The 26557-nt window shown below is 37.4% G+C and overlaps 2 protein-coding genes across 2 annotated transcripts in view; one reads left to right on the forward strand and one right to left on the reverse strand.

Annotated features, from left to right (window-relative positions):
* The window catches only part of LOC135692378 (uncharacterized), a 56420-nt gene extending 54746 nt beyond the window's left edge, over positions 1–1674 (forward strand). The window contains exon 16 of the mRNA XM_065210463.2: positions 1253–1674. Coding sequence (XP_065066535.2) covers positions 1253–1408 — 156 coding nt within the window. The 3' untranslated portion in view covers positions 1409–1674. The remainder of the gene's footprint in view (positions 1–1252) is intronic.
* Positions 1675–14967: 13293 nt separating this feature from the next.
* LOC135692379 (uncharacterized) lies at positions 14968–19433 on the reverse strand. Its single transcript, XM_065210464.2, has one exon. It carries the CDS (start codon positions 19274–19276, stop codon positions 17948–17950), a length of 1329 nt encoding a protein of 442 aa, XP_065066536.2. The 5' UTR covers positions 19277–19433; the 3' UTR covers positions 14968–17947.
* Between the last annotated feature and the right edge of the window lie 7124 nt (positions 19434–26557).

A 26557-nucleotide genomic window follows, 5' to 3' on the forward strand; every position in this document is an offset into this window, starting at 1 on the left:
CATGTGCTCCCATTGGCTGTTGATGTACACCTTCATAAGGGTCATTGTGTATTGAATTGAAAACAGAATGGTGTATTCGTTCTTAGCAAACAGCTCTACATATAATTCCAGACCCCGACAACCCGAGAGCAAATCTTTATAATTTTATGTCATTTTTTAATAAAAACATTGTTTAACGTGTGGCTTTTTTGAGAACTTTGATCATGCTTCTCACTAGCAGCGAGGGAAGCGGAAAATTAGCTAATTGTCTTAAAAAGTTAATTATGCATTTTATCTATGGAATAACTAAGTTTATGTTATCTGAGGAAGATTAATTTCCTCCTCCGTTAAAAATTCATTTATGAACATGAAATATATTAAATTATAGGTAGAAAGTCGTATAATGTTGATCGATTTATGGACAAATGTATCTGAAATTCAGTTTCAGGTAGTAGCGTAGATAGGGAAATTCATAGGAAGGGCGAGAAATTTAAAGTTTCAGACAAAAATCTAATAAGCATTTTATTTTTTCATAAATTTGAGCAAACATAACGACATTGGTACTGAAATAAAACAGGGGAAATATTCTTATCATTTTTGAAATCTGCTGTCACAAATTCTTCTACTTAAAGATTTTCCTGGTCTTCCGCTTTAAAAAAGGCATCCTGTCTTTTTAAAAGAGAAGGCCAATCTGATAAAGAACAACGAAAAAATTCATTTTATTTAGCTTTAAAACCGTTCCTCTCAAATTTTAACACTTAGATAAAAAAGACAGCCATGTTGATTTCCGACAAGATCAGAATTTTCTCAACAAAACAACGGTTTAGCTTTACAGAGGGGGGGGGGTTCGTCCCCTCTGATACCCCTCTATTCACGCCACTGGTTTCAGGAAGATATCTTTCGCCGTTGACATTCAAGCCGATGGCATGGCGTTGCCACACTTTAAGCCCAGCGTTTATCTCTATGAAAAATTTATCTTAATTGTCATCATCATTATCATCAACAACAACAACAGCAACAACAACAACAACAATGACCGTAACGACGATGACATCAAAACAAAAACAACAACAACAAAACAGCAAAAACATCGTAGAATTTAAAACATAGCCCCAGTCTAGCTCTATAACCCTAGAGCGGCAGATTGAATTTAATCAGGTCTATTTTGTTTTGAAGAAGCTCCAGCTTTTCCCCCAGCCTAGTGGATCTTCTGTCAGACGTTGTTTTTCGCTACTGTCTTACTCAACAAGTTTTTTTCTTTTCACCTTTTCAGATATGGAGTTTAGAAACTGGGAAACGATTTGTCACGCTACGAAATCACTCTGATGGTGTGACTTGCTTGCAATTCAATGACCATATGATTGTTTCTGGTTCGTATGACAAAACTGTCAAGTTATGGGATTTTTCACCTAATATTGAAGATAGCTAATTTATATGTGACAGTCATTCTTGATGCTTTTATCCAAATTATACGATTACAAACAAATCCAATTTTGAAAATATGGTCCAATGACGCAAATAGCAATTGTGATAAATTTCTTGCTTCTAAAATTTCGAAGTTTGGTGCTAAGAAATACTAAACCTCCAATAAGTTGGCTTTGATTCATAGCATTATTTATTAGTCGATTCAATAATTGACTTTTGAAAGGATTCTGTGGCGTTTCCGTCTATTTATAATATCGCTGACAGCATGAATTATAGTTTCTTTTTTTTACTCTAAGCCACTTACCTGTAAAGTTAATTATCCAAATTGTGTTCATCTGAAGGATTATTGAAACTACCTTTAAAAATTTGATGATATTAAGTTCTCTCTAGGAAGCGAAAGTACTTTTCTGTTCGTATTGTTTTCGCTCAAATTGCATCTTTCCACAGTAAGTTGTCACTGATATTGGACTCTGTTGGGATGCTACTTTGAGTGAACAAAGTTATAGGCATTTGACATGCATAAGTACGGCGAATCCAGACAAACTTAGGCCTAAGAGCACGCGCACAAGAAGAGAATCGGAAACTGCTCGCGTGAAACCCACTGCACGCTGCTTTAGGTTTTCAACGATTTGCAGAAAGGCGGGAACTGTTCACGTGTTTTTTCTATGCGCAATTTGATTGATCAACCACTCGTGGTCGAGTGGCTTTTACCTGTGTCAAATGCCTTTAATATAAAAATTGATGAACCTGAGTATCATTTGACTTGATACCGAACGAATACGAGTCGCATTGTTTCAATTCGCATTTTTTGTTAGGGGTTTTTGCATGGCTGTTAATCGGCCAGATATTTCTTCCGAAATGGTAAAAAAATATTAAAAATCATCAAAATATCAGAGTTCTATCACCTCGATCGATTTTTACAAGAGTCTATAATGGGTCTATAGTCCAAGAGTCTATAGTCCAAGAGTGTATTACAAGAGTCCATAGTCCAAGAGTTTTTAATGTCCCTAACATTACAATAACACTGCTACACACAATCATGGGTCGTTAGAATAATCAACATAAATCTGCATACTAATTTCCAGTATAATATTACTTTTTATCAGATGTTATTGATCACCTTGACGTGGTTTGATCCACGCGAAGACATGCGAGAGATTTTGAACAATAATAGCAAATAAAATTACATAGATCAAGAACGGTTTTTAAAATAACTGTTTCGTATGTACTCCAACAAAAATCATCTCTGAAAGCAATTGAATTTAGATAATCTGATTTTATTGATGATGTTAGATCAAAAGTTGAAAATAATCTCAAAATCCATTTAGTCGGAAAAGTACCCTGGGTCTCAGAGCCACAAATTTCGAGCGCGTAACAGAAAACCAAGCGAAGATGCGGGGGAGCAGCTAGCTTGTGTTTCCACGCTCAAATTTATGTGGCTCTGGTACCCAGGGTATCAGTAAGGTAAATTTGGATGTTAGTGTCTAAAAGACGGACATTTTAAACGATATTACGACATGTTCAAGATTTACAAAAATAAACCGTCGTGTTTGGAATGGGTTAAATAATGGAGCTAAAGAGTTAAAACGAGTTTTTGTAAGGCTGTATATAACGTAAGGCTCTGTAGGTTATACAGTGGAATCCCGATATAACGAACCCCAGATATAACGAACTAACAGTCTAGTTCTTTGGATTCTGCCTAACAAACTCCTTACAAATTCTCTCGGTATAACGAACCCCGGATATAACGAACTTTCGGGTATAACGAAATAAATGTCTGGTCCCATGGATTCTGCCTAACAAACTCCTTTCAAATTCTCTCAGTATAACGAAGCCCGGATGAAACCAACTCTCGTTATTACGGTGCCTTTATTACGGTGGTTGATAAGGTCAAGTATTTAGGAATGCAAATTGATAAACATTTAGCTTGGGATGAACATATCCATTTTGTATGATCTAAGGTTTCTCGTGCTATTAGATTTCTTAAATATGCCAAGAAGTTACTTCCAAAAAACACTCTCTCTAAAATGTATTGTGGTATCGTTGAACCGCATCTCCGCTACCGCTGCTCAGTCTGGGGGGCATGTGGGGGGACAGGGTTGCAGGTGCTGCAAAAACTTCAAAACCGCGCAGCTAGAATTGTGACCAACAGCAGTTATGATTCTTCTGCTAGTGCTTTGATTAAAAGTTTGAATTGGCCTACTGAAGCAGATATGATAAAAACCGAGACAGCTTGCATGGTTTACAAATCGATAAATGACCTTGCTCCTGATTAACTGTCAGAAATGTTCATTAAAAATTCGACATGCAGTAGGAAAAATTTGAGAAACACCGCAACTGATCTTCAAGTCCCACTAATGAGAACAAGTAATGGTCAGCGAGCTTTCTCATATCGTGGTGCTGGAGTTTGGAACCTCTTGGGTTGTGAAGTCAAGCAGGCATCCTCATTGAAAGCATTAAAAGAAGCTTTAAAAAATAGTTTATTTATTCATTTGTTCATTATTGTAATTAAATTAGGGGTTTACTTCGTATTTATTTTTAACTTAATTTGTAACGTTTTATGCATGGCCCCCTGAAAAGCAATCTATCGATTGACGGGGTTTACCGTGCTTAAAGAAATTAAAATGAAATTAAAATGAAATTTATCATAATTACCCTCGATATAACGAACTTTTCATGAATTTTTCATCTGTACTTTTTCTTTATTCCGGTGTTCCTTTACCACTTTCTCTTGGGGTAAATAATTACTGTCTTCGGAAAACATGCTGACGATTCATTTCAAGCACTGGCTGATAGACTCATACCCTGGGTACCAGACTCACTATATAAAATAATAGAGTCTGGTCTAGTGCGCCCCATTCTCGTTATGGTGAACTTACTTGAAAGAACTGAAGTCTATTTAACAGACTAGGCCTGTGAAACAAGACTGTCAGATAAATAACAAAGAAACTCAGTAGTCAGAGGAGTTTTGGAAAATCTTAAAGCAAATGTGTTTTATTAAGTTCTTTAAAGTCGACATTTTTAATACAGCGGTAATAGACTTTTCTGCCTCAAGAATCAAGATATCAATCAAATCAAGTTTTAAAACGCCATTTGGCAGCAAAAAACATGTGCGAAGCATGAAATTAAAGTTAGCACAATGCAGTTATTAAATGTTAATCATTATTAAATTTCGTATACAACTTAAAATAAGTCTTTTGTAATTTTCCTCATAACTTGTGTGTACTTTTAAAGTCTACTTCCTCACTGTGAAGACTGCGCGCTTGGACACCGCGGCAGTTAGAATCATCACGTTGGAAGTTCACCACAGCAAATATGGCCAATACGACAAGCGGAGCCCCGTATGCCGGGCGAAATATTAGCCATAACTGATTTACTTGTGTTTGTTGTTGTTTGTTCTCGGCGCCTTGCGGTGTTTCCTATTTACTGCATTTCATTACGAGGCCTAATATCTTTGCGATGAGAGGCACTGCCTGAAATATCAGGGACTTTCCAAAGCCAGTTGGCAATATGGGGAAGGTGTCTCTTCTCTCTGCAAACAAGGCTTTCAATGCTGTTCTGTGTTAAGTTCCACAACATGCGGAAAATATTCTTTGAGTACAGTTATAACAGCATCTTCAAACTAAATCGTTACGGTCGCTAGCATTTATTTATGTTGTGTTCTGTTCAATGTTTTACACCAGAGTAGACCAGGCGGAGAATGGGGGTAGGGTCCCCCCTCGGGGAAGTAATTCTAATTAGGTGGGTTTGAGTAATTTTGGGGTGCTGATTACGAAAATCGATGTTATACGGGCAAGTTGGGGGGCCTTCAGCCTCTATTTCATACCAAAGTCTCGTTTTCAATCAAAATAGAGCAAGTTGCTTTTTAAGGGCCAACCCTTCGGTGAAGTATCTAAAATTCACTGGATCTAGATAATTTTAGAATGCTGATTCCAAAATTCGATATTATAAGTACGTATAAGGAGGCGTTTGGCCTCAATTCCTTGTTTAAATCTCGTTTTCACGCAAAAGGACAGAAGCGGCTTGATAAGATTCCTCCCAATAAAGAAAGTTTTCCAAATTTAGCGCAATAGGGTAATTACGGTGTACTGATTCTAAAAATAATGTTTTAAGGTCTTTTGGGGGTCTTTTTGGCTCCAATTCATAACAAAGTCTCGTATTCAAAAAACACTTTTGAGCATTAGCCGCTATAAAATTCAACTACACTATAAATCATCTATCAATCTATCAAACCAGTTTCCTCCAATCTATGTATAGAAAATGTATATTTTGTGAATTTATTATGATGATGCATTGTACAAATCAATGATATCTTCATTAAAATCGCTTTCTCTACCATTGCCGTCAATTAGATTTGCCCTGTCGTTATCATCGGTAGACACAATTTCGTTATTCAGCAGCTCTGCAACATCAGCTGGGTAGCATACATCACTCCAAACAACTGATCAGCTTTCATCCCATCCATGATTAGCTGGGTTGTCCATATCCACCGTTAAGCGACTTGATCGCTGATTTTGAGCTTTAAATTCAAGGTGGCAGCAAGCTTAAATCGGTTATTTTCTTTTCATTCGTAAACTCTGCAAAAACATTTCTTCCTCACGTCGTTTACCGTTTGCATCCTTTCGTTTCCATAAAATACGTATATAAACTTTTCCAATCCCTTCTCAACTTTTTCGGGTACTTGAAGCGTGGTCCCCAGATTCGTAAATATATTTATGTAATCTATCTTTTTGCCATTTGTCTCTAAAAAGCTATTTTCCCTTTTCAAAAAAATAGAAAGATAGTCTTTTCCTGAAAAAGCAAGAAGACCGATTAGTTCTCTCCTCGTTTCTTAATGTCACAGTGTTGAAGACGCTACAATTACAATTTTCCTATTTAGACCTGTTCCGTTATCAATCAATACTTGAATTCCCGCAAAATCAAGGTCAACAAAGAGGGATAGGACATTGATATCCCCGGAAGGAAGGTGATCTGACAGAATCCCCATTCCTTAGGTTTGCTGCTTTCACTAAAGCAATCAGCTCTGTATATGCTTCTTCGTGATTGCTCTTCATTCTTTCATCTATGACAACTTCATCTTCCGTCACTTTAGTGCAATTGTTTTCGTTCGAAAAGAGGACGGTCTTTCCTTGTAACTAACTTTTGGCTTCTTTTATCGCTCTTTGAATTAATGTGCATGGTTCTGTTTTCTCCATTCTGTAGAAAATTAATAAAATTGCGAGGAACTATCATGTCTGGACTGCAACGTTATGCAATGGCTCAATCTGGCCAAAACTGTGATTGGCTGCTTTTGACCAGTAAGAATGTGAAGCATGCTTTGGAGTCAAGAACTTTCCCTTTGATACCGTATGCACAACATCTTGGTTAAGTGAACCAGCAAAACGATTAACTCTTTCACTAGAATTGTGATGGCTTTCTTTTAATGAAAGTAACGCTTTAAAAAACACTTCCAACAATTTGGGACTTGGTGATGCTTCTCTAGATCCAAAGCTTTCAACAGTTGGAGGCCAAGAAAGAGGCAATCTATCATTGATGAATATCAATATCAGTTCACACAAGATAAAAGCAGCTCTTTTTACCATGAACTCTTGAAAGAAGCCGGATTTTTTGGATAGTATTGGAGCATGAAGACATACCTTACTTATAACAACTTGCGGTATTTGGAGCTGCACCTGGAAAAAAACTTATTATCTCCATATAGCTTCGAAAGCTCTTTTAGCTTATATCGGGTCTGTTTGCTTTTCAATTGTTTCATTGCTCTCTACAATGATGGTCTCAATTGACAAGCACTGCTGACCTTCAAGAATATCATTTTCAATCAACGACGGTACTGCATCAAAGTTACCAAATGTTTCATCGTCGTCGTCAGTAGATCTAGATGTTACTGTAGAGGCTTTTTGTCGAATAATCTTGGTGTAATCTAAATAGCATTTTTTTATTGGTTTCTGAAACTGCAATAATCATGTCATAGTCGTCTCTAACCTTGGCAGATTATTTCAAAGTACTCTCACCAGCTTCTGTTACAATCTTAGATAGCGACTGTGGAATAGCATTCACTTTTGAAACCTTCTTCTTACATATCATACAAATGTCTGGAAAAAGCCTCCTTGGCCCGGCCTTCTCCACGTGTAAACTTCGCTTCTTGTTTCAGTCTCTTCGCCTTCCATTAACTTTCTCCTCATCAATGCTTTTGCATAAGTGAATCTCTGATAGCATCCTTGGTCGTAGAATAACTCATCCTGTTCAAAATGTTGTGCAAGGTTCTCGCATTGTTCTCTGTGATAATTCTCTTCACTAAGGTTTTGGTGAATTACGCTTTACCCAATCAATGATTAAGATTAAAAAGCTTCCTTTAACGAGATTTTCGGACTTGCTTATTGATTCATAGTAAACGATACAAAGTTCTTTTAGATGTCATTTAGCTGAAATGTTGATCGCAATCACCATTTCACAAAACCATCTGAGGATCTTGAGACATACCAACAACAAACATGAATCACAGGCATTGCAGTTTCATTTGCTTTCAGATTAGGTGTTACAATTTGGTGTACTGTAATGTGATGCAATGTACGATACTTTGTTAGAAGTGGAGCCAAAAAGACCCCCAAAAGGCCTCAAAACATTATTTTTTAGAATCAGTACACCACAATAACCCTATTGCGCTAAATTTGGAAAAATTTCTTAATTGGGAGGAATCTTATCAAGCCACTTCTGCCCTTTTGCGTGAAAACTAGATTTAAACAAGGAATTGAGGCCAAACGCCTCCTTATACGTACTTATAATATCGAATTTTGGAATCAGCATTCTAAAATTATCTAGATCCAATGAATTTTAGATACTTCCCCGAAGGGTGGACCCTTAAAAAGCAACTTGCTCTATTTTGATTGAAAACGAGACTTTGGTATGAAATAGAGGCTGAAGGCCCCCAACTTGCCCGTATAACATCGATTTTCGGAATCAGCACCCCAAAATTACTCAAACCCACCTAATTAGAATTACTTCCCCGAGGGGGGGACCCTACCCCCATTCTCCGCCTGGTCTAGAGTTACGTTCATCGTTTCGCTGTGACCTTTGAACGTACAGAAGTCTGTACACTCGCTCCTGATTGGTTAATATCAGCACACCAGAACGAGAATGGGGCGCACTAAACCAGACTCTCTATTTTATTTCATATAGAGTCTGGTGCCCAGGGTAATAGACTCAGACCACGAGATGAAAGTTTGATCGGATCAAAAATTACTTCGAAAAAGTACATTGACACTAACGAACAGTACCGTCGGGGGGGGGGGGATGTAGCTGGGGAGAATTTCCGAGGCCGGGCTCTCAAGAAGGGCCCACGAAAAGTTTTGCCCCTGCGCCACTTCTCCTGCTAAGGGCCCGTGTTGTTTATAGCCCCAGGGCCAGAGACGAGCCTACTAACGAATACCTTCTTACATATAAGACATCAGCGACAAGCGACTACAAAATTTTATTGAGAGACTCAGATGGAGAAGCAAAAAAAGATAAATAAGAATGAGAAGTAATCGAAGACGTCATTGTGCCGCCAACGAGAAGTGTAGTGCTCGTTGAAGTGATGCGAGCTTTGCCAATGTCTGGGTCCCAAATCACGAAAGGAACAGGATTTTCATTTTCGATGACTAGCCATTCAATTCAGCTTATGGTAATATTCAATTCAGCTTGGATTTTGGAGTAAAATGTGCACAGAAGTTTGAGATAGCCTAAACAAGCCCACCGAATGTTTTTTAGGCGTGTACTGCGAAAAGACTTGAAAAAACGTTTTCTCTCGATTTAACGAATTCCCGATGCAACGAACTTTTTCTGGTTACCCTCAGAGTTCGTTATAGCGAAATTCCACTGTATAATATTTGACATTTGTCTACAGCTTACATAACTTGTAGTTTACATAGTTTTAACATGCTCAAGCATGCATTGTTTCAGTGAGAAAGTTGAAGCCTATTGGCCAAGATAAGGACCGAATATATTCTAACAAAGAGGTTAAACCACAAACTATTATCATCTTTTGCTACAAAATTGTCGCAGGACCTTTACAAAGACAAGAAGTTTTCAATAGAATGGCGATATCAATTAGTTCTTTTGTCTGCGTTGCAGCTTTAGTGACAATGTTTAGACGTGGACGTCAATAATTCAAAACGAATAATGTTCAACGATGAGATGACAACCTCAAGGTTCTATTTTAGGTTTCATTGTGTTTAACGTGTCAATTACGCTTCGTTTATTCGATTTCGATTGCATATGCTCTTATGCATCTGTTAGTGCTAAGCGTCAAACTTAGGTCGAAGAAAAAAGGAACCTCAAAACGCAGCACATCATTATAAATCAAGCTAAAGTGCAGATTAAGAAATAGCTTAGTCGTCATTACAATACAATGAAATTCGGAACAAAAGAGATCCTAAAATTTGGTTATCAAAAACTTGATAAAATGAAAAAAAATTTCAAATATATCTCGCATAGATGTGATTGCTTCCTTTGGAAGACATTGATGAGACCAATCGATTGCTGCTAGTGTGAATCGTCATCACACCCTATTGAAGTTTATCTGACTTTTCTGCATTTGTTCCAGAATAAAGAGGCATTAATATAAATAATTTAGCGATAAATTAACTTAAATATATATACAGCTTATATTCATATTGTATGAATAATTGAATAACTAATTGAAGCCAACTGCCTGTTTATCCGGCTAAAAAAGAAGAACAGCTTGTAGAAAGTGGACTACTTAATTTTTCTTTTTGAAAGCTGCAACCACGGTTGACGGATAGATTTAGTCTCAGAAGGCAAACTGCCTCTGAGTGAAACTGAGTCCAGACCAAAGGATTTAGAATTTACAGTTGGTAATTTAAAAAAAGCTAGATAATTAATTGTGTTTCTTACTTGTTAAATGCCCTTTGTAAGATTTAACTTGACTTTGGTAGGCGTAACGAAATTGTGGTCACATTTGAGCAAGGCTGCCCGGAGAGCACAGCTGTCTTAGCCCTATATATGAAAGCTTGCTCCAAGCTTAAAAAGTGTTAATCCCTTCTTATAATTTGGCAGCATTCTATGCTTACCCTCTACGTCCATGTCATCTCGACATCAGATTCAACACAGTTTAGAGGAGTATGGCAGTTATATCACATTTTTGTATTCTGTTTGTGAAAATATTGTAAGCTTTGTTGATGATTAGGCTCTGCTTTCATCCAATCTTCCTCAAGGTGAAAGAGTGGAAGGGAGGGGATTCAAATTGGGTATCGTAGGCCCTGCAATGCTCTCAAACGGCCTATTTGTATAGACTTTTGAACCAGGGGGTCGTGGGTGCAATAGGGTTTGACAAGTTTGAGAGGGACTGCTGATGGGTGACTATAAGAGGACCATTACAACACATAAAAACAGAAAAGACGTCATAGCATAATGAATATAAATTTTCATTTGAGTTTTAAGCACTGTAATAGGAATTTTGATTGAGCTTCCCAGCCAGCAACTTGCATATTGGCATTGAAACCAAGCACCTTGACAAGTCTTTTTCAATAATTCAAAACATTTCCGTAGCTTGGGAGTTCTGCAGATACTGCTCTCCAAAATCTTTTGTCAATTCACTACCCGTTTTCGTGATTGTAACTCTCCATGGTAGAAAATCGAGCAAGTAACACGTATTTTCGTCAATCTCTAGCAATTTCAATCATCCCTACTTTGAATTGACGTTTCACTAGGGAATTATTTTGCGACGAGCCAAGGCATTCCTTCGATAGTCAAATTATTACTAGATTTTTCAAGGTGGCATCAAAAAGGCCTAAAGAGAAGTCCGCACGTGAGTTTTCTTTATAAATTTAGTTATTCAGTTGTACAGAAACTTTCGTTGCTGCCTCCAACAGAGTAGCCTGCCTTCTTACGTGTTTTTTCCCTAGTAAGAGCCTGAACTGCCTGCCGATATTCCTTTGAACACACGACGAAATTGCCTCGTTGTTATATTTGCCATTTCTTTTCTGAATACTGTCACTTCCTCTCCCCTTTATCCCAAAAAAGTTACGTTGAATTGGGAAAACAATTAGGAAACTTTTTGTTTGATAAAATACTGTAAGAAAATCAGCCATGGCGCTCCTTAGTACTTTCGGCAAGAAATAATGTCTGTATCAAACGCGACAGTTCTCTGCTTTCTCTTTGATTTAAAAAACCTTGACTGCGCCATTCTGTGAAAATTAAGAGCTTTCAGTTCCAGCAACATTGTTTGAGGTAGACAAGGATGGTTCGATGCGGTTTTAGCTCTAGAAAGCAAAAATTCATTAGATGATACCTGACTCTATGCCTGTATTTTCTACCAGTTAAATGCTGGTTAAACAAGGCCTTAAGATATTCATTTCCTTTGGTTTCCATCACATACTTCTCAGATGTATGCTAACATTGGGTCTAGAGAGTTTTAACATTTGAAATGTGGCATAAAGTTCACAATCTGCTGTCAGTAGCTTCTTTTTCAACATACTAACTAAGGCAGCATTTGTTCCTCCAGCCCCGGTGACTTTTTCCTTTGTTTCAAATAAAAGGCTATTGTCCTCCTCTTTATATAACCCCACAGCTTAATTCCCTAGGCTGTGGCTGCTAGAACAGCATAAGTTTTGCAGCTCTCTAAAAGCGCTTCTGCATATTAGATGCTGCATAAACCCCATCCTAGTTTATAAGGCTATAGTTAGCATGGGAAAAAAATTAATTTTTTACAGATTGCTGTGAAGTAAATGTCTTAGGCCTCGTCTACAACTATACCATTGCGATGGTTTATGAGAATTGAACTTTGTCGAGCAAGATTATATTTTCTCATCAAGATTAACTTTTGCTCAAGATTAAGCCAGTGTGCCAATATATTAAGGAAATTTTGATTCCGATGCTTAAAGTTGACGCGGAAATTAAGTCAAGCAACAGAGTAATGTTATGCAACTGCCGTGACTGACCTAGCGAGATGATTTGTTCACCTTGACGCCTCCTGTCATTTCAGCCTCTTATTCAACATAGGTAGATTTCTCTTATATCTCACTGTTTACACAATTATCCCTTCACCGCCGTTTCAAAGAAACGCGCTTTGAAAGTATCCAATTTGGAGAGCGTCTTCAAAAGTGTGTCTCTGGTATCCTAAAACTCTGTTACGTAAGAACAAGGAGAGGTAATGTAGAGAAAACCAAGCTTACAAACGTTAATGATACGTGTGGACGGAGTCTAAAACGCTGTTCAGAGAGGGATAACAGATGAAAATCTAACGAAACCTACCCTGGGTACCAGAGCCGCAAAAATTTAACGGCAGCAAAAAATAATGAGAGCTTTTTGCGGCTCTAACGAAACCAAATCTGAGCATGCGTAGTTAAAATCAAGTGGTCTCGATTTTGCGTCCGCTGTGAGCGCCAGAAAGTTGATAGGGTCTCAACTTTTTTGTGCGCTCGGCCACTTGACAGCAGAACTTAGCTACGTATGCTCAGATTTGGGCGCTACGCCCGCGCGCACAAAAAATATCAAATGAAATCGGCCTTAATGTAGTACATTTACTACTTAAGTAGCATATAAATTTTTAAGTAGCATATCGGATCCATGTTTGTTCCCACAGGTTTTATATTAATGAAATTTGACAAAAGTCATGTATTTGCAGCTAGCAAACTTGACACTTGCTCAAATCATATCCCGGGGGGGGGGGATGTGCACGTCTTTCCGGGTATCATTTTCAGCAATTAATTCTAAGGCCGGGTATCTGTTTAAAGGATTTAATCTAAAGCCGGTTGCCTAATTGACGCTTTAATTTTCTTACTCGGGAATGAAATACCAATGCAATATAAAGGGCATAAAGCTCCCTCAGAAAAACTGCCATAGACATCATAAAAGTCAGTCATGAGTCTACGTTCCCACATCATCGAGAGCGAGTTGGGCCGTTAGTGCATCGGCGCCAATCGCTCAACCTGCCATAAAGGGGTTACTAAGGGAAGTTACACAATAACCCCCAAATATGATTGATCATTGGAAGGGAATGGAAAGGAAAAGCCTCTTTTCGCCACTAATAGCCGATGCACCAGTCCTACCTAATAGCATCAGAAAACTCTAAGAAGCACAAAAGATTCCTAAAGGTATGGGAGGTTTTAACGATGCCATAAAAGAAACTCAACACGCAAAGTTATATTGAAAAGGTATCTGCATAAAGAAACAAAATGAAAGAGGGAGGGCTGGGAAAATACAATAAAACAGCCCAGTTGTATTGTGACTTCACCAAGCAAGATGAGACCCACGCTATGCCAAAACCTTAAATACCCCTAGATTAACCAAGGGAATGAAAACGCCACGAAACACACATCTTACCCTAGTTATACAAATCGAATCCTCAGGAGGCCAAAAGACTCTCCCGCATTGCCCTTGCCCATAAACTAGTAGAGCAGATACAAGAAAAACGCGAGGAAGCGTGGCACAACATAACGAAATAGTAATAACAACAATCTCATGCAATTTAGTTAACGCTTAAAAGCCCCTCGTGAAATTAACCCTGATTAAAGTTCATTTAATCATAATTTTTTCTATTCAAATATAACAGCAAAGAGGCTGCCCGTTCATTGTTTTAGTGATGTTCTGGCAATCATGGCAACTGGCACCAAAGCTTTTGTTTTCCTTTGTTCTTTTTTATCCAAAAATTCTAAAACCGGGTGTCATTTTTAGCTTTTTCTCTAAGCCGGTTCACCAAAACATTCTTAGGAGTGCACACCCCCGTCGTTTTGGTATCCAAGTAACCCCCCCCCTCCGGGCATTATATAGGTTCTTGAATTCAAATAATGTAAAACTTTTGCTTGGGTAAAACATATCTAGTTTTCTGCCCTGATATCTGCTATCTTTGTAAGGGCGATAGAAATACTCTGGTATTTTTTTAGTTCCTTTAATCAAAATTCTAACGATGTCCTAACTATGACAGGCATAGTCAGAATGTTACGGGCATCTTTTTTGGGTATGAATGGACATATTATCAGGGTATTCTAGCCTCAAATTTTGAAAATGACAGGCAAAATAAGACTGATACAGATTTACTTGACTTTTAAACCACCTTAATGAGCACCTATAATCCCTGCCAAAACTGTTAAGACAAAATGTAATTTTTACAACTTCCTATTACATGTTTCCCTTGTAACTTCGAATCTCCCCCTTTTCCCACGAATCAATGTTGAATTAGTAGTTCTATAATTTGTGCTTTGACACATGCAATTAACATTGAATGGGGGGGAGGAGGGGAGATTTTTTAATAGGAAAGAGAAAACATCAACAGTTCTTGAAAGGTCTCAACTACTTTTATCTGGAATTGTAGGTTTGGGTCTGATACCTACCCTAAGGATGCAGTGGCTAGGGGCAAGGATTACATTCCCCTCCTATGGCACCAAAGTCATTGACAAATTTGTCAATGGCGGAAATTTTGCTACTTCGGTTTACCCTCTCCCGCCCAAACTCTCGACGTACCCGTGACCCATTCCATTCTTATAAATGAGGTGAATGAGAATAAGAATAAGAATAAGAACGAGAACGAGAACGAGAATGAGAATGAGAATGAACGATACAAGAGAATGAATAAAGATTTTTGCATTTTCATGAAACAATTTTGTACTATAACCACTACAATACGTTAAATTTGTCCGTTAAACGTTTACCATTTTAAATTATGCTAGGGCTTCATCATCTGCACATTATACTTTAAAAGACGAAAACCTTAATCTGCTACAACATCTAGGAGAACTAGCAGTATCAAATTAGATTTACGTAAAATGAATATACGATAAAGATTGTCGATGTATGGAAACCGTTATTAATAATGACAGCAAAAAATCTAGCTATAGACTAGTAAAGTTATTAATTAAACACTATCTTATACAACAAATATTCACCTTCTTTTAGCCTACTTGTGAATCCCTATGAAAAGAGTACAGTTTGGGGTTTGAAAACTTGTACCAATCTTCAATGGACCATTATATGGACCAATGGATATTGAAACAGACCAAACAAAGTCTCCAGACAATACTCTTTAAACCCTGATAACCATTCCTCAGAAACAGAATGGAAAGGGGCAGGGTTTGAGTGTGGCACTTTATAATGTCCATTGGCTTTCCTCTTGGTGTTTGACATTGTGACGAACGTCTACTAGGCTTAAAGCTAATACTTGATACTAGTTGTTAGGAATTTATGTAAAAGGGGTGTTTGCAAAACTAGAGATTTCAATCCGGGCACACTAGAGATTTCTAATCAGACAGCAAAGCTTATTGTTGAAAATTATGTATCTTCTTATCATATCTGCCTTCAATAAAATGGCGAAATCACTTTCTGCGATGACTCGTGCTTGAACCACTTTGACTAAACATCTATGTTGACTGTGTTGTTAATCGCAAGTATCCAAAAAACTAAGCATGAATAGCCAGCCACTAATCGTTATTTATTGTTACCGTAAACTCTACTGTTAATCCTAACAATGCTTCCTGATACATTGGCGAACCGTGCTTCATGCATGAGCTGACTTGCTATTCTCAAGGATTATGCGTTAATTCACCTGTAAAACTACTGTGTCTCGGCTAATCCGAAAGCTTTTCCTTGGTGTCATCATTGGTTCTTTTGAAAACGAATTTTAAAGACCTGATTAGAAAGGAAAGACGTTTGCACGATAGTATCTTAAAAATGAATGAAGCAACAATGATATGTTTAGAACAGTTTTATATTATCCGATTTAGGAGCTTACGAAGACGACTCTAGTGACGTAACTCTCGCTACTCTATTAATTATAGCTTCAATCAAGGAACGTTTTTGATACAAGGCAATTCCCATGCTCTTAAATGGGGTAAAAAGAACGTAAAATAGCAAAAGATGTATTAAAATAAGTAATTAATACTATAAAATTCAAAACATTTATTAGAAAAGGCATCGTTTCTTCTTGGTTTACGATTCAGGTGTCAGTCAAATTCATAAACTGGTCCAGGATAAAGTATTCAAAGATGTAAGGAGGTGGAGTTGGGGAGAGGGGTGAGGGGCTTGGCGTTTCTCTTAAAGATTTCCTAGCTAGCTACTTAGACGCGATGGATGTTTTTTCAACCCTGTGTCTCACTAGCTGTCTAAAAAACATTCAATTACTGCTTAGATTTCGCTATAAATGCTCAATATTGAATGTAACATAGCCACCCCAAACCCTTTCCTGGTGACAAGTTGTCAATAACCGTAGTTTAGTGGTACCATGACCGTAGGTAAAAAAGGAACAACACTGTTTTCATGTATAGATTTGTTTTTTACAGACACAAAATCAGGGAGGTCAAGATTATCCAGCTGTATGCTTGGGCAGGCTAACTATCGCAATGTTTTTACCTGAGTAGATCAAGATCAAGCTAACCGCAATGTGTAATTGATTTTTCTTGAAAGAACATGTTCTTTTGTGAACCGTCAAGTCATTGCGCCGTCACGGATGATTACTTATTCAAAATATCCTTATCTACATTCAGCGAGTAACTGTCCTATTCCAATTGTGATGGCAACTTAAAAAGTTGGAACTATGAATAAAGAAGTTAGATCTGCTGCATGATTTGGTCGATGGAAATTCTCTGTTTTGATGGTATCGGCAAAAGATTTAATACCCACCTTTTTTATGTCAGCTGCCACTTTTTTTGAAATCCCACCTATTCAGAATACTTTATAGACACGAACTTCACGTAACACTAGATCGTCTCATCATTAATTCATAACTCTGTGCTCAAAATCGAGGGCTTTTCCTGTTTTTGACTGACTTTTTCACGTAGAATGAGAAAAAAGAACGGCATAAGACCAGCCTATGCACTTAAACAGCATGAACTGTATTCTAATTTCGCTAATTCCTACAATCATTACGTTTCTTCTGCAAGCACATCGCAAAAAGTCGTGCAGATTTAGAATCACTTTAATAACCTGATCTTTGCATGAACAACGCTTCCGCCAAACGCCCCTCTTCTTTCTGTTGTATATGGTTATAGAAAACGGGCTATTATTTTTCCGTTCATAGCGATAGGAGCATGTCTTACCCTATGCAAACAACGGCTTCTACGGTGGCGCAATCCTCTACGAAACGTGGTTTTGGCGATTTTGACGATTTTTGGAGATTGTGGTTTTCGTTATTCATAATGACATTTGCCGGTTGACTTCAGTGACGGAAAGATTTTTCAGCCCTTTTGTGTTTAGGTCTGAAGAAAGTTCCCTCAGAAACAGGGTCATGAAGTTAGATATACATCACTAGATAAGGACCTAAAGGGGATTTGGAGTCACAAACATTTTATAACTTAACTTTATAACCAGTCTCGTACTTCGAATTCTTATTTCTTGTGAATTATCTTCTGACCCTTAATCGTAAACCCAGTTGCCATTTTTACCATTTTCTAATGTAAATAATTTATTTGGATATTTAGGTTATCGTAACTAGTTAAATACAGAATCAAGAAAAACATTTTCAGTTAGTTCAATGACACAATTATTTCAAAAACGGGTCTTTCTGTTTCTTCATTAGTGTAATTCGAGTGTTATGCACCAAAGAAGCTTGAAAATCTTACCCAAAAATGGAGTTTTTAGCTTGATGTTTGATGAATCTGTTTCTGTTGAATTTGTTCAGATTTTTGTGGCACACAATTTGGAAGCAGGTTGAGTTCCCTTGTCTTGCTATGATTGTTGACCAAGCCAGAAAGATTTCCCAGATGCGATACAATCTTTGACCATATTTTGCAACCATCTTAGCCTTTGTTTCTTCCTTAATCCAGTTGTTATACCAATGATTAATAGTATGTGAGTAGTGAATACCAATGGTTTCGGATGACTGCACTTCGAAACCTGCCGCTTCCAGGTGTGCGATGACAAAGCCAAGTGGACAACTAGCATCAGCGCCAGGAAATATGTATTTATCCATAAACAGACCCCAAACAAAATCCTCCCACTGCCAAGCTCTCCTCAACCCTGCTATCTGGAGAAAAAAGATGCCATCATCCTGAAGCATGTCGTAGACCTGGCTCATAAAACCACCAAAATTCTTCACGCCAACATGCTCTGCCATCTCCAGACATGAGATTTTGCTAAACTTTGTTCTTGGGATATCACGATAATCCATGCAGAGAAAAGATGCCCCATCGGAAACTCCTTTCTCCTCGGCAGATGTTTCAGCCCATTGTACTTGATTTTTAGCCAGTGTTACGCCGATGCCTTTGACGTTATGTGTTTCTACTGCGTGGTTCACCAAGCTTCCCCACCCGCATCCAATGTCGAGCAGATTATCTTTTTCACTCAACTGAAGCTTCTCACATACTCTTTCTAATTTGTTGAGTTGCATGTCTTCTAAGGAATCGTTCGGCTTTCTCATGATACCAGATGTATAAATCATCATTGGGCCGAGAAAACTTTCATAAAAATCGTTGCCCCTGTCATAATGATCTCTTACCTGGTCAGTGTCTTGAACTTTCGTATGAAAGAGCATCTCTGGTATGAAATTGCAGAAGAAGAACTTCACATGCCACCACAGAAGTCGGTTAGTCGAGTATTTCTCTCTCGCTTCCAAAGCGTTCAGGGTGTCCGATTTGAAAACAAGTCTATCGTCCGCATAAGCTTCGTAAAGAATTTGAAGTGGAATAAATGAACCAGCGTATTTATTTCGTAAATCTTCATCCTTAAACTCGATGAACTCGCCTATTTTACTTCTTTCAGTCCGGAGCACTGAAAAGTAATTCCACAAAACCATAAGGACTACAAAAGATAGTACGTCCAAGAGACAAAGTTCTAATGGATAGACATACCATGGTAGCCTAAACCACCAGTGGAAAAACGAAGGCCATGCGATCCCAACCAACAAAATAGTCGTTAAAGAAACCTTCCGCCATGCAAGATTCTCCATCTTTCAACTGTTTCTTTCTCTGTCACGCCTTCGATCTTTCTTGTTCGTATAATCAATTCATCCGTCAGGGGAAACGCTCCACTGCTGGAAGGATTTAGCACGAAATCATACGATCGATCAAACGTCTAACGACCATTGTTTTCATCAACAAAGGACCACGTGTCGTGGCCTTAGGCCTCTTATTGAAATTACTTATCCTTTATGGCATGAAACGAGGTCGGTATTATTCCATCACCGTTGCCAAAAATCGGATAAACCGGTCCTACTCAGGGGGTTTATAGGTTCTTTTAGGCGGAGATTGTCGTCCATAAGTAGAAATTGCCATAGTAATGTTAATTGGAGAAAAGATATGATCGAAACCTACATGTTGAAATGTAAAAACACGTTAAAATTCATTCACCTTTACTTAACCGGAGAATATTTATCTTTAACGCCAGTGTCAAAGTTGCTTTACCATGTCTCTCAGTACTGGTGTTCTATTATAAAACATGACCTTATAACTAATTTAAACATGAAAAATTAACATTAGTTCAATACAAATTGAATTAGCAGGAAAGGTCTCATCCATTATGAATAATGCATTCAACTCTGGCCACATGGGTATCTTTTCTTCCTTTCTGAACACAGTCAATTTAAAAGAAACTGCCAGTTGAAAACCGCGCCCTAAGGTGACTAGAGTATTAATAAACTACACTACAGATCACCCTCAACCTTAAGAAGCTGCTAAAAAAGGATTCTGTCAAGATGGGTTGGAAATATTTCTTTTTTGAAAATTTTCTTGCTTAATTGACATAAACCAATAGGAGGAAGAGCTGTTTGTGACAATTTAAGTGTTAACTCATGTCACGTTTATGTCTTTCTAAAAAGTAAGACAATTTTATCAATAAAAATCAACAAAATAATTTAAAAGACTGAATGCTAATCCCGAACTCAGTTTCTAATTAATGTATGTGATGAAACAAATTAAAAGAATGCCTAAATATTATGTTTACATTACCATGGAAATACAGTAAGCTCAGGCAGCGAATTTTTTCTTAATCAACGGTGTAGAAATAATTATTTTGCTTTGTTTAAAAATTGCGGTATCAGGACGCAAAATTTTCTTTAAACTTTTTACTTGATGCATTGAGCTTTGAACAGCAGACTATGCATATCAAAATTTTCAAATAGGATGCTATCCTATTTTTTAAACTTTATGTCCAATAGTCATCACAAAAAAAGTTAAGCGATGTCCAGAAACCTGAAAAAGGGAACATAGAGCAAAAATGTTTGCAGCCGCTGTGCAAAGAGCTTTTGCGCCTGCAAGCTGCGGCCAAATGGCGACGCGCAAAATTTTTCCCGCCAACCGACCATGTGACACTTTGATTCCGATCCAGGCCTCCTGGGAGGTGCAATGTTATAGGGTTTTGTGTCACCACAACCACAAAAGACCTGAGCATGGCGGAGTGAACTTAAAGCCTGATCGGCTCATTTTATATACAAAATTTTACCATGTGAGTATGCCTCAAATATTGTCAGTTCCACGGAGAAAAAGTTCAAAATTCAAATTTATTTTATCTCAAAAACGGCACCATGCCGCACGCTGATTTTTTTATTGATTCATCTTCATGCCCCGCAAAATAAGATTATATTGGTTGGCATATTTGGAAAATTGGGTCACGTTCATAATTTCACCGCAAAGATACCTAACTTAAGGATTGTCAATTTATGGGTGCGATTGAATGATGATTTAAAACCGCCATACTTTTTGGGATATGCGGTATATTCATGGAAGTTTTTCATTAAAATAGATTGGTCACGAATGTAAGTAGCTGTTTTTTAACGCGATTTTGAAATCGCTTCGGTATTTTTCTATAAGAGTAGGAAACCAAACAAAAGCGAAATTTTGAAAGGTCAACATGGGACGTTTTGTTCGATATTTGAATTAACGATCGTGAAAAATTTCCACCATGCCGCATCCTGAATTTTTGTATACTTGTAGTCAAAAGTTCAATTTTTTTGTATATTGTCTCCTTCAGAGGCGGAAAATTGGGTAACGCTTGAAAATTTACTTTTTAAATTGTTCATATTTCCCTTCTTGCCTAATAGTAGGCCTAGGCATAGGATACTTTAGTTTGGCAGTAAAGCATAGGCCACGAAGAGATTAATAAGGTTTTAAAGCCATAATTTAATGATATAAATGTATCTTAAGTAGATAATTTATCTATTTGACTCCATAAAAATAAAGCAGAGGTAAGGTTAAAATTCAAAGTTTGTTTTCTCATATATTTTTATATCAATCGCATCCGGGACAGAACGACACAATTTTCGCGGGCAGGTAAATCACGTCAGCATGCGCGCGCATAAAAAACATTTTTGCACTATGTTGAAAAAGGGTACAACATTTTGGGGCCATCCGTAGCAAGAAATGGAGGTGGGCGTGGAAGATCAATAATGGCGGGTTGTTTCATTATGTAGATATCAGCCTCTTGGGTGGGGTATATAGGCTTCTTGCTCAGCGCCATAACTCTTTTTTTAATAAGAATACTAGAAAAAATTTCCAGCCTCGATATTTTTAAGAAATTTTTCATTTGAAATTGTTATCTCAAAATTATTCTGATCTCTTCAAATCTAATATAGTTTATTGGAGAAAATTGAAAGCGATAAGGTTTGAATTGTAGAAATTGGTAAAAGTCCTTTGAATGTCCTCAGAAAAGCCATAGAAAATGCCAGGGAGTGATTGACATTATCTAAATACATATGAACTGTGCAATTATAAAAAGATATCTGACCTGCTTCTTTTTGAAAATGAATATTCTGATGCACTACTTTTTAATACTATGAATTTTTCGAGTCTCGATATTCTTAAGAAATTTCTGTTTGTGCCTGAATATATTCTTAAAGTATTCTTAGTTTTTGAAATCTGATATGGTTTTAGAGGAACATCGGCCGCTTTTAAATAAAAATTACGCTTTTTGGAAAAATCACGCTTTAAGCTTGGTTCTGCGATTCGCTGTTATGAACACCCCAAAACGTCATGAACAACTGTTGAATAATGAGACACAGATATGCGAGCAGGACTGAACAATATTCTTATAATATTCTTAAAAATTAGATGATTTTTAATCTTGAATAATCTTATAGAAATCATTCTTGTAGAAGAAAAAGAGCGTACTCTCCTTTTAGCCCCTCCCATTTGTTCATATGTTTGTACGCAGCTGCGATGATTGCCTGATTGCAATAGCCCATGACTGTAGTGATCTTACTTCGATTGGAATCACAACAGCACTACTTATTTTTCTCTTTAGTAATTACCCCCGTGCTGGCATGAATCGGGAACATTCACCTGCCTGAGAACACGACTCTCTGAGCAGCAGGTGTAATCAAGTACAAAACTGAAACGCGACTAACAAAAACAAAAGAAAGTTTTCGGCGAGGCTGCAAATCCGCAGCTTTGGATAGAATTTAATTGGCTGCGACAACCTGCACCCAAGGAGTCGATGTTTGCTCCGGGGGTTTCGCAGTTTTGCGGTCTTCAAACACACACCAAGTTTTTATATTCATAAGAAACTGTTTGAATACTCCAACAACCTTCCCAAGAACTTAAAAATTTCGTCCTGAAGTCAAGAGGAATTTTTTACCGGAAACCATTAAACGTCAAAAAAGCTGATTCTAGGCGGATTCTTTCGCGCGAATCGAATTTTTTCCAATGTGAGCATGCGTGGTGTCATGTTCTCAAATTTCGCAGAAAGTATTTCGATTCGCAGAAATTAGACCACGGCCCTACTTTATCACTACGATTCTTTATTCGATTCGCGCGAAAGAATTCGCTTAGAGGGATTCAGGCTTAAGGGTCATTTCCAAAAACTCTTTATATTATTCTAGATGAATGGACTGCAAACCTTTACAAGCCTCCTTTTATTAAAAGTTTTTAAGTAAAATTTTAATAAAAATTTATTGAAATAAGAATTAAAGTTAGAATTATTTAAACAAACATTATCGGCAGTGTCATCGAAACGAAATTCATATTGGAGGGCTGCCCATCGTATTCCTTCTCATTCAGTACAATGTTGTAAAGGAAACATACTACGGTTTGACAATTATTGGGGGTCTCCAGCCCCCCAGCCATCCCCTTCCCGGTTTCGAAGGGCCTGATCAGTAATAAAAACCTCCCGACCTTTATAAACATTAACTTTACCGACACTTGAAAGAACTCTTTGCATGCAGCAGATTGAAATGCAATAATATCTAATTTTCAGAAGTTGCCAAGCAATCTTAAACTGGATAGTCAGTAATTTTATAGCAATTATTGGACCAAATCTAATCAAAGGATGTGTTATTCAATCTCATAAATGTGTTATTCAAAACTACAACATTCAATCTGGAAAACAAGAATTACACAAGTCCTCCCTTTTTCTACCTTCAGTGTTGGTTTCCTTCGCAATACACGCAATTTCGTATGAAATAAAGTCTTTTTGAAACCCTGACTTGACATAATATATAAAGCTTTTGTTTACATTTTTGCACCTTTGTAGCTTTTTAATTAGGCCACTTTTGTTGTAAAGTCTAGGCCGGTGCATAAAGAAAGTCCATTTGTGAGATCATTCCTTTCCCAGGACTCGATCTCGACCGCTCCAACAACTTTAGCCCTTTTATCAAAAATGAAATTGAGAAAAGAGGACGATACAAAGTTCATGCCGTATATCGTAAGAATCAATGGACAAAAAATTTCGAATAAACTTAGAACAAGAGGTTCTGAAGCTTAAATGAAACGAGAAAAGGAAAGTTGCTTTGAAAGATAAAAAGTTTTGATTTATGTTCTGAAGTTTTATGCTCTGAAAAGTGTCAGAAAAACTTTAGTAACATGTTTCAAAATGTTTGTTCTTTTCAAAGTCATGTTCATATTCTGTTCCATGAAAAGAAGATAACGGGAAAGTATAGATAGCTTTCTGTACCTTTTTTGTGTTTACTCTAGAAGACCATCATCATGAAGAGTTTTAATTGGCAAATTAATACTGAATTCTTGGACTTTACAATCACTTTTCACATGATGCAGACTTTAAAAGATTCTGAATTTGGGTAACGCAGCTGGATAATCAAACTAATGACAAGGACGGTGACAAAAACGTCCCCCCCCCCCCAAAAAAAAAGAATCAACATGAATTTTCTTCAACGGTTTCGTTTCACCCCTACTCCAAAAACCGCACCGAAGTCTACTCTAGGTGCCAGAGCCTCAAATACTCCAAAGGAGCAAGTTAAGAAAGGTTTATATCACATTTTTAGCCAAAGCTAAAGACACATGTCGCTAAAGAAATACTAGCCTGTGTTACAGACCTAAAGCTTCCGTGAAGTTTTTGGTCTGTGGCGCAGGCTAAAGAAACGCCTGAATTATCCTAATGTAGCAATGATTATAAAAAGTAAGAAAGACTGATAGCCCTTGACTTCCCGAGTGCTGAGCTAGAAAGAAAAGAAAACCAGCACGTGGCACTATCGAACAAATATTTTTAGAATGTTTTTAACTAAATGACTTGAAATAAGATCATGAAATACATTTGATTATTTTAATTATTATTATTGTTATTAACTCTTTATTTACAATGTTTTTATAAAAAAGGTATTAAATAACTAAACATGTATAAGATAAAATATTTTCAAGCATAACTGATAAAAGCCAACTACTTCAAATTACAAAAAAAACAGACTGAATGAAAATTTTACATGAAACCTAAATATGGTACAAAGCGTCAGTAGAGCCTACACTGGCACTCATTCCCCTTTCAAGATTTGATTTTGGTCTTAAATTCAAACAAGTTAGTCGAGTGTATAATTGAGACACAAGGAGTGTACACCATAACTTTGGACCCCTATATCGAACAGTTTCTGGGCCATGCATGACTGATCTCACCCTCGCTAAGTTAAAATCGCGCTTATTTCTGAGACTATAGTGGTTGGTTTGTGGGCAGAATAATGCTTTATTTCGAGCATTAAGTTATTCTGATGAAAAGATACACTGTTATCATATCTCAAGAGATCTTGAAAGCCAGATTTCTGATCTCTATACGTTATCCAAAGGGCTCGCTCGTGCTCGTTTGTTGATTTTAGAATTTAGTTTTTTACTATTGAACATCCATGTCAAAGGACAGTATTGAAACTGGCTATTGATGAATGATGTCATCAGTATCCTTGATTTATTTTGGTCCATATAGTGACTGAATGTCCACAATCAATGAAATCTGTTACATTTTTCTGAGATATGGTAACATGAAAGCTCTGTCTAGGACTTTTACAGACAAGATATCTAATAGTTTAATAGCCCGAGCCTTACTTACTACCGATAGTTATAGTCAGGGGTCTGGAACTAAGGCTAATAGCCTAACAAACTGAAAAATAGCCAGCAGAAAAGAAATTATTCAAAAAAACGTCGACTGTAGCACATGAAACGTAGGGGTTAGCGAACCGGAGTCAAGGGAGGTACGTCCTCTTTTTAGTAAAGGGCTCATTGTTTAACTGGTTCCCTCCTAAGAACTTGTACAGGGGACCCCTATTTTCTAGGAACCAGTTTCCCTACCTAGCTCTCCCCTGCCTGGCTTTGCAAACATCAACTTCCCGAGCTGGGGGTTTTGCCCGAGTCTATGCTTGAGAAAAATACAAAGCAGGCGGATAAATCTCATCATTAACTTTAGACGGACCTGTCGATGAAGAAATTCATCGCATCTCTATTTTTTTTGCAATAAATAAATGACTTTTTGTGTACGAAGAAAATTTACTTATTTCAACGTATTTATAACTGTCTTCAACAGCATCTTAAGAGTACCAGTATTCTTCATACACAGCGACAGGATACCTACCTTTAAAGCTGAAGTGTGTAAAAAGCAGGCTGCGATCAACAGAATGGGCAAAGAGTGGTTCCATGAATGTTGAGTATGACTAATTTGACACTCGGTTATGATGAAGACTTCTGCAAGTTTGCTCACACACCATAGCTAAGGAGACTTTTCATGGACTGAAAATTGTCCATTTCTTTTCTTTAGATTCTTGAAATATTAATTATCAGTTCCATTGCGAGTTTCACTTTTCATCAGATACAGTTACTGATAATTATGATTATCCAATATTCGAATGCGGACAGTGGAGGCGCCAGGGGGTGGTATGGGGGTAATTACCCCCCACTTTTTTCGAAATATGGTCTACATATTTCGTTTAAAAACGGGTTAAAAAGCACTAGGTAGGGGTAGATCATATTTCCTAAGGAAATTTGTACCTGGTACAATGCACTGAAACAATGTGATTAGGGCGTGGTCT

Source organism: Rhopilema esculentum, chromosome 3 (genome assembly GCF_057945365.1).
Source record: "Rhopilema esculentum isolate cy_ngs chromosome 3, ASM5794536v1, whole genome shotgun sequence".
Taxonomy (NCBI): Eukaryota; Metazoa; Cnidaria; class Scyphozoa; order Rhizostomeae; family Rhizostomatidae; genus Rhopilema; species Rhopilema esculentum.

Excerpts from the sequence above, each read along its gene's own strand:
- LOC135692379 (XM_065210464.2), bottom strand. The coding sequence starts at position 19,276 with ATGGAGAATCTTGCATGGCGGAAGGTTTCTTTAACGACTATTTTGTTG.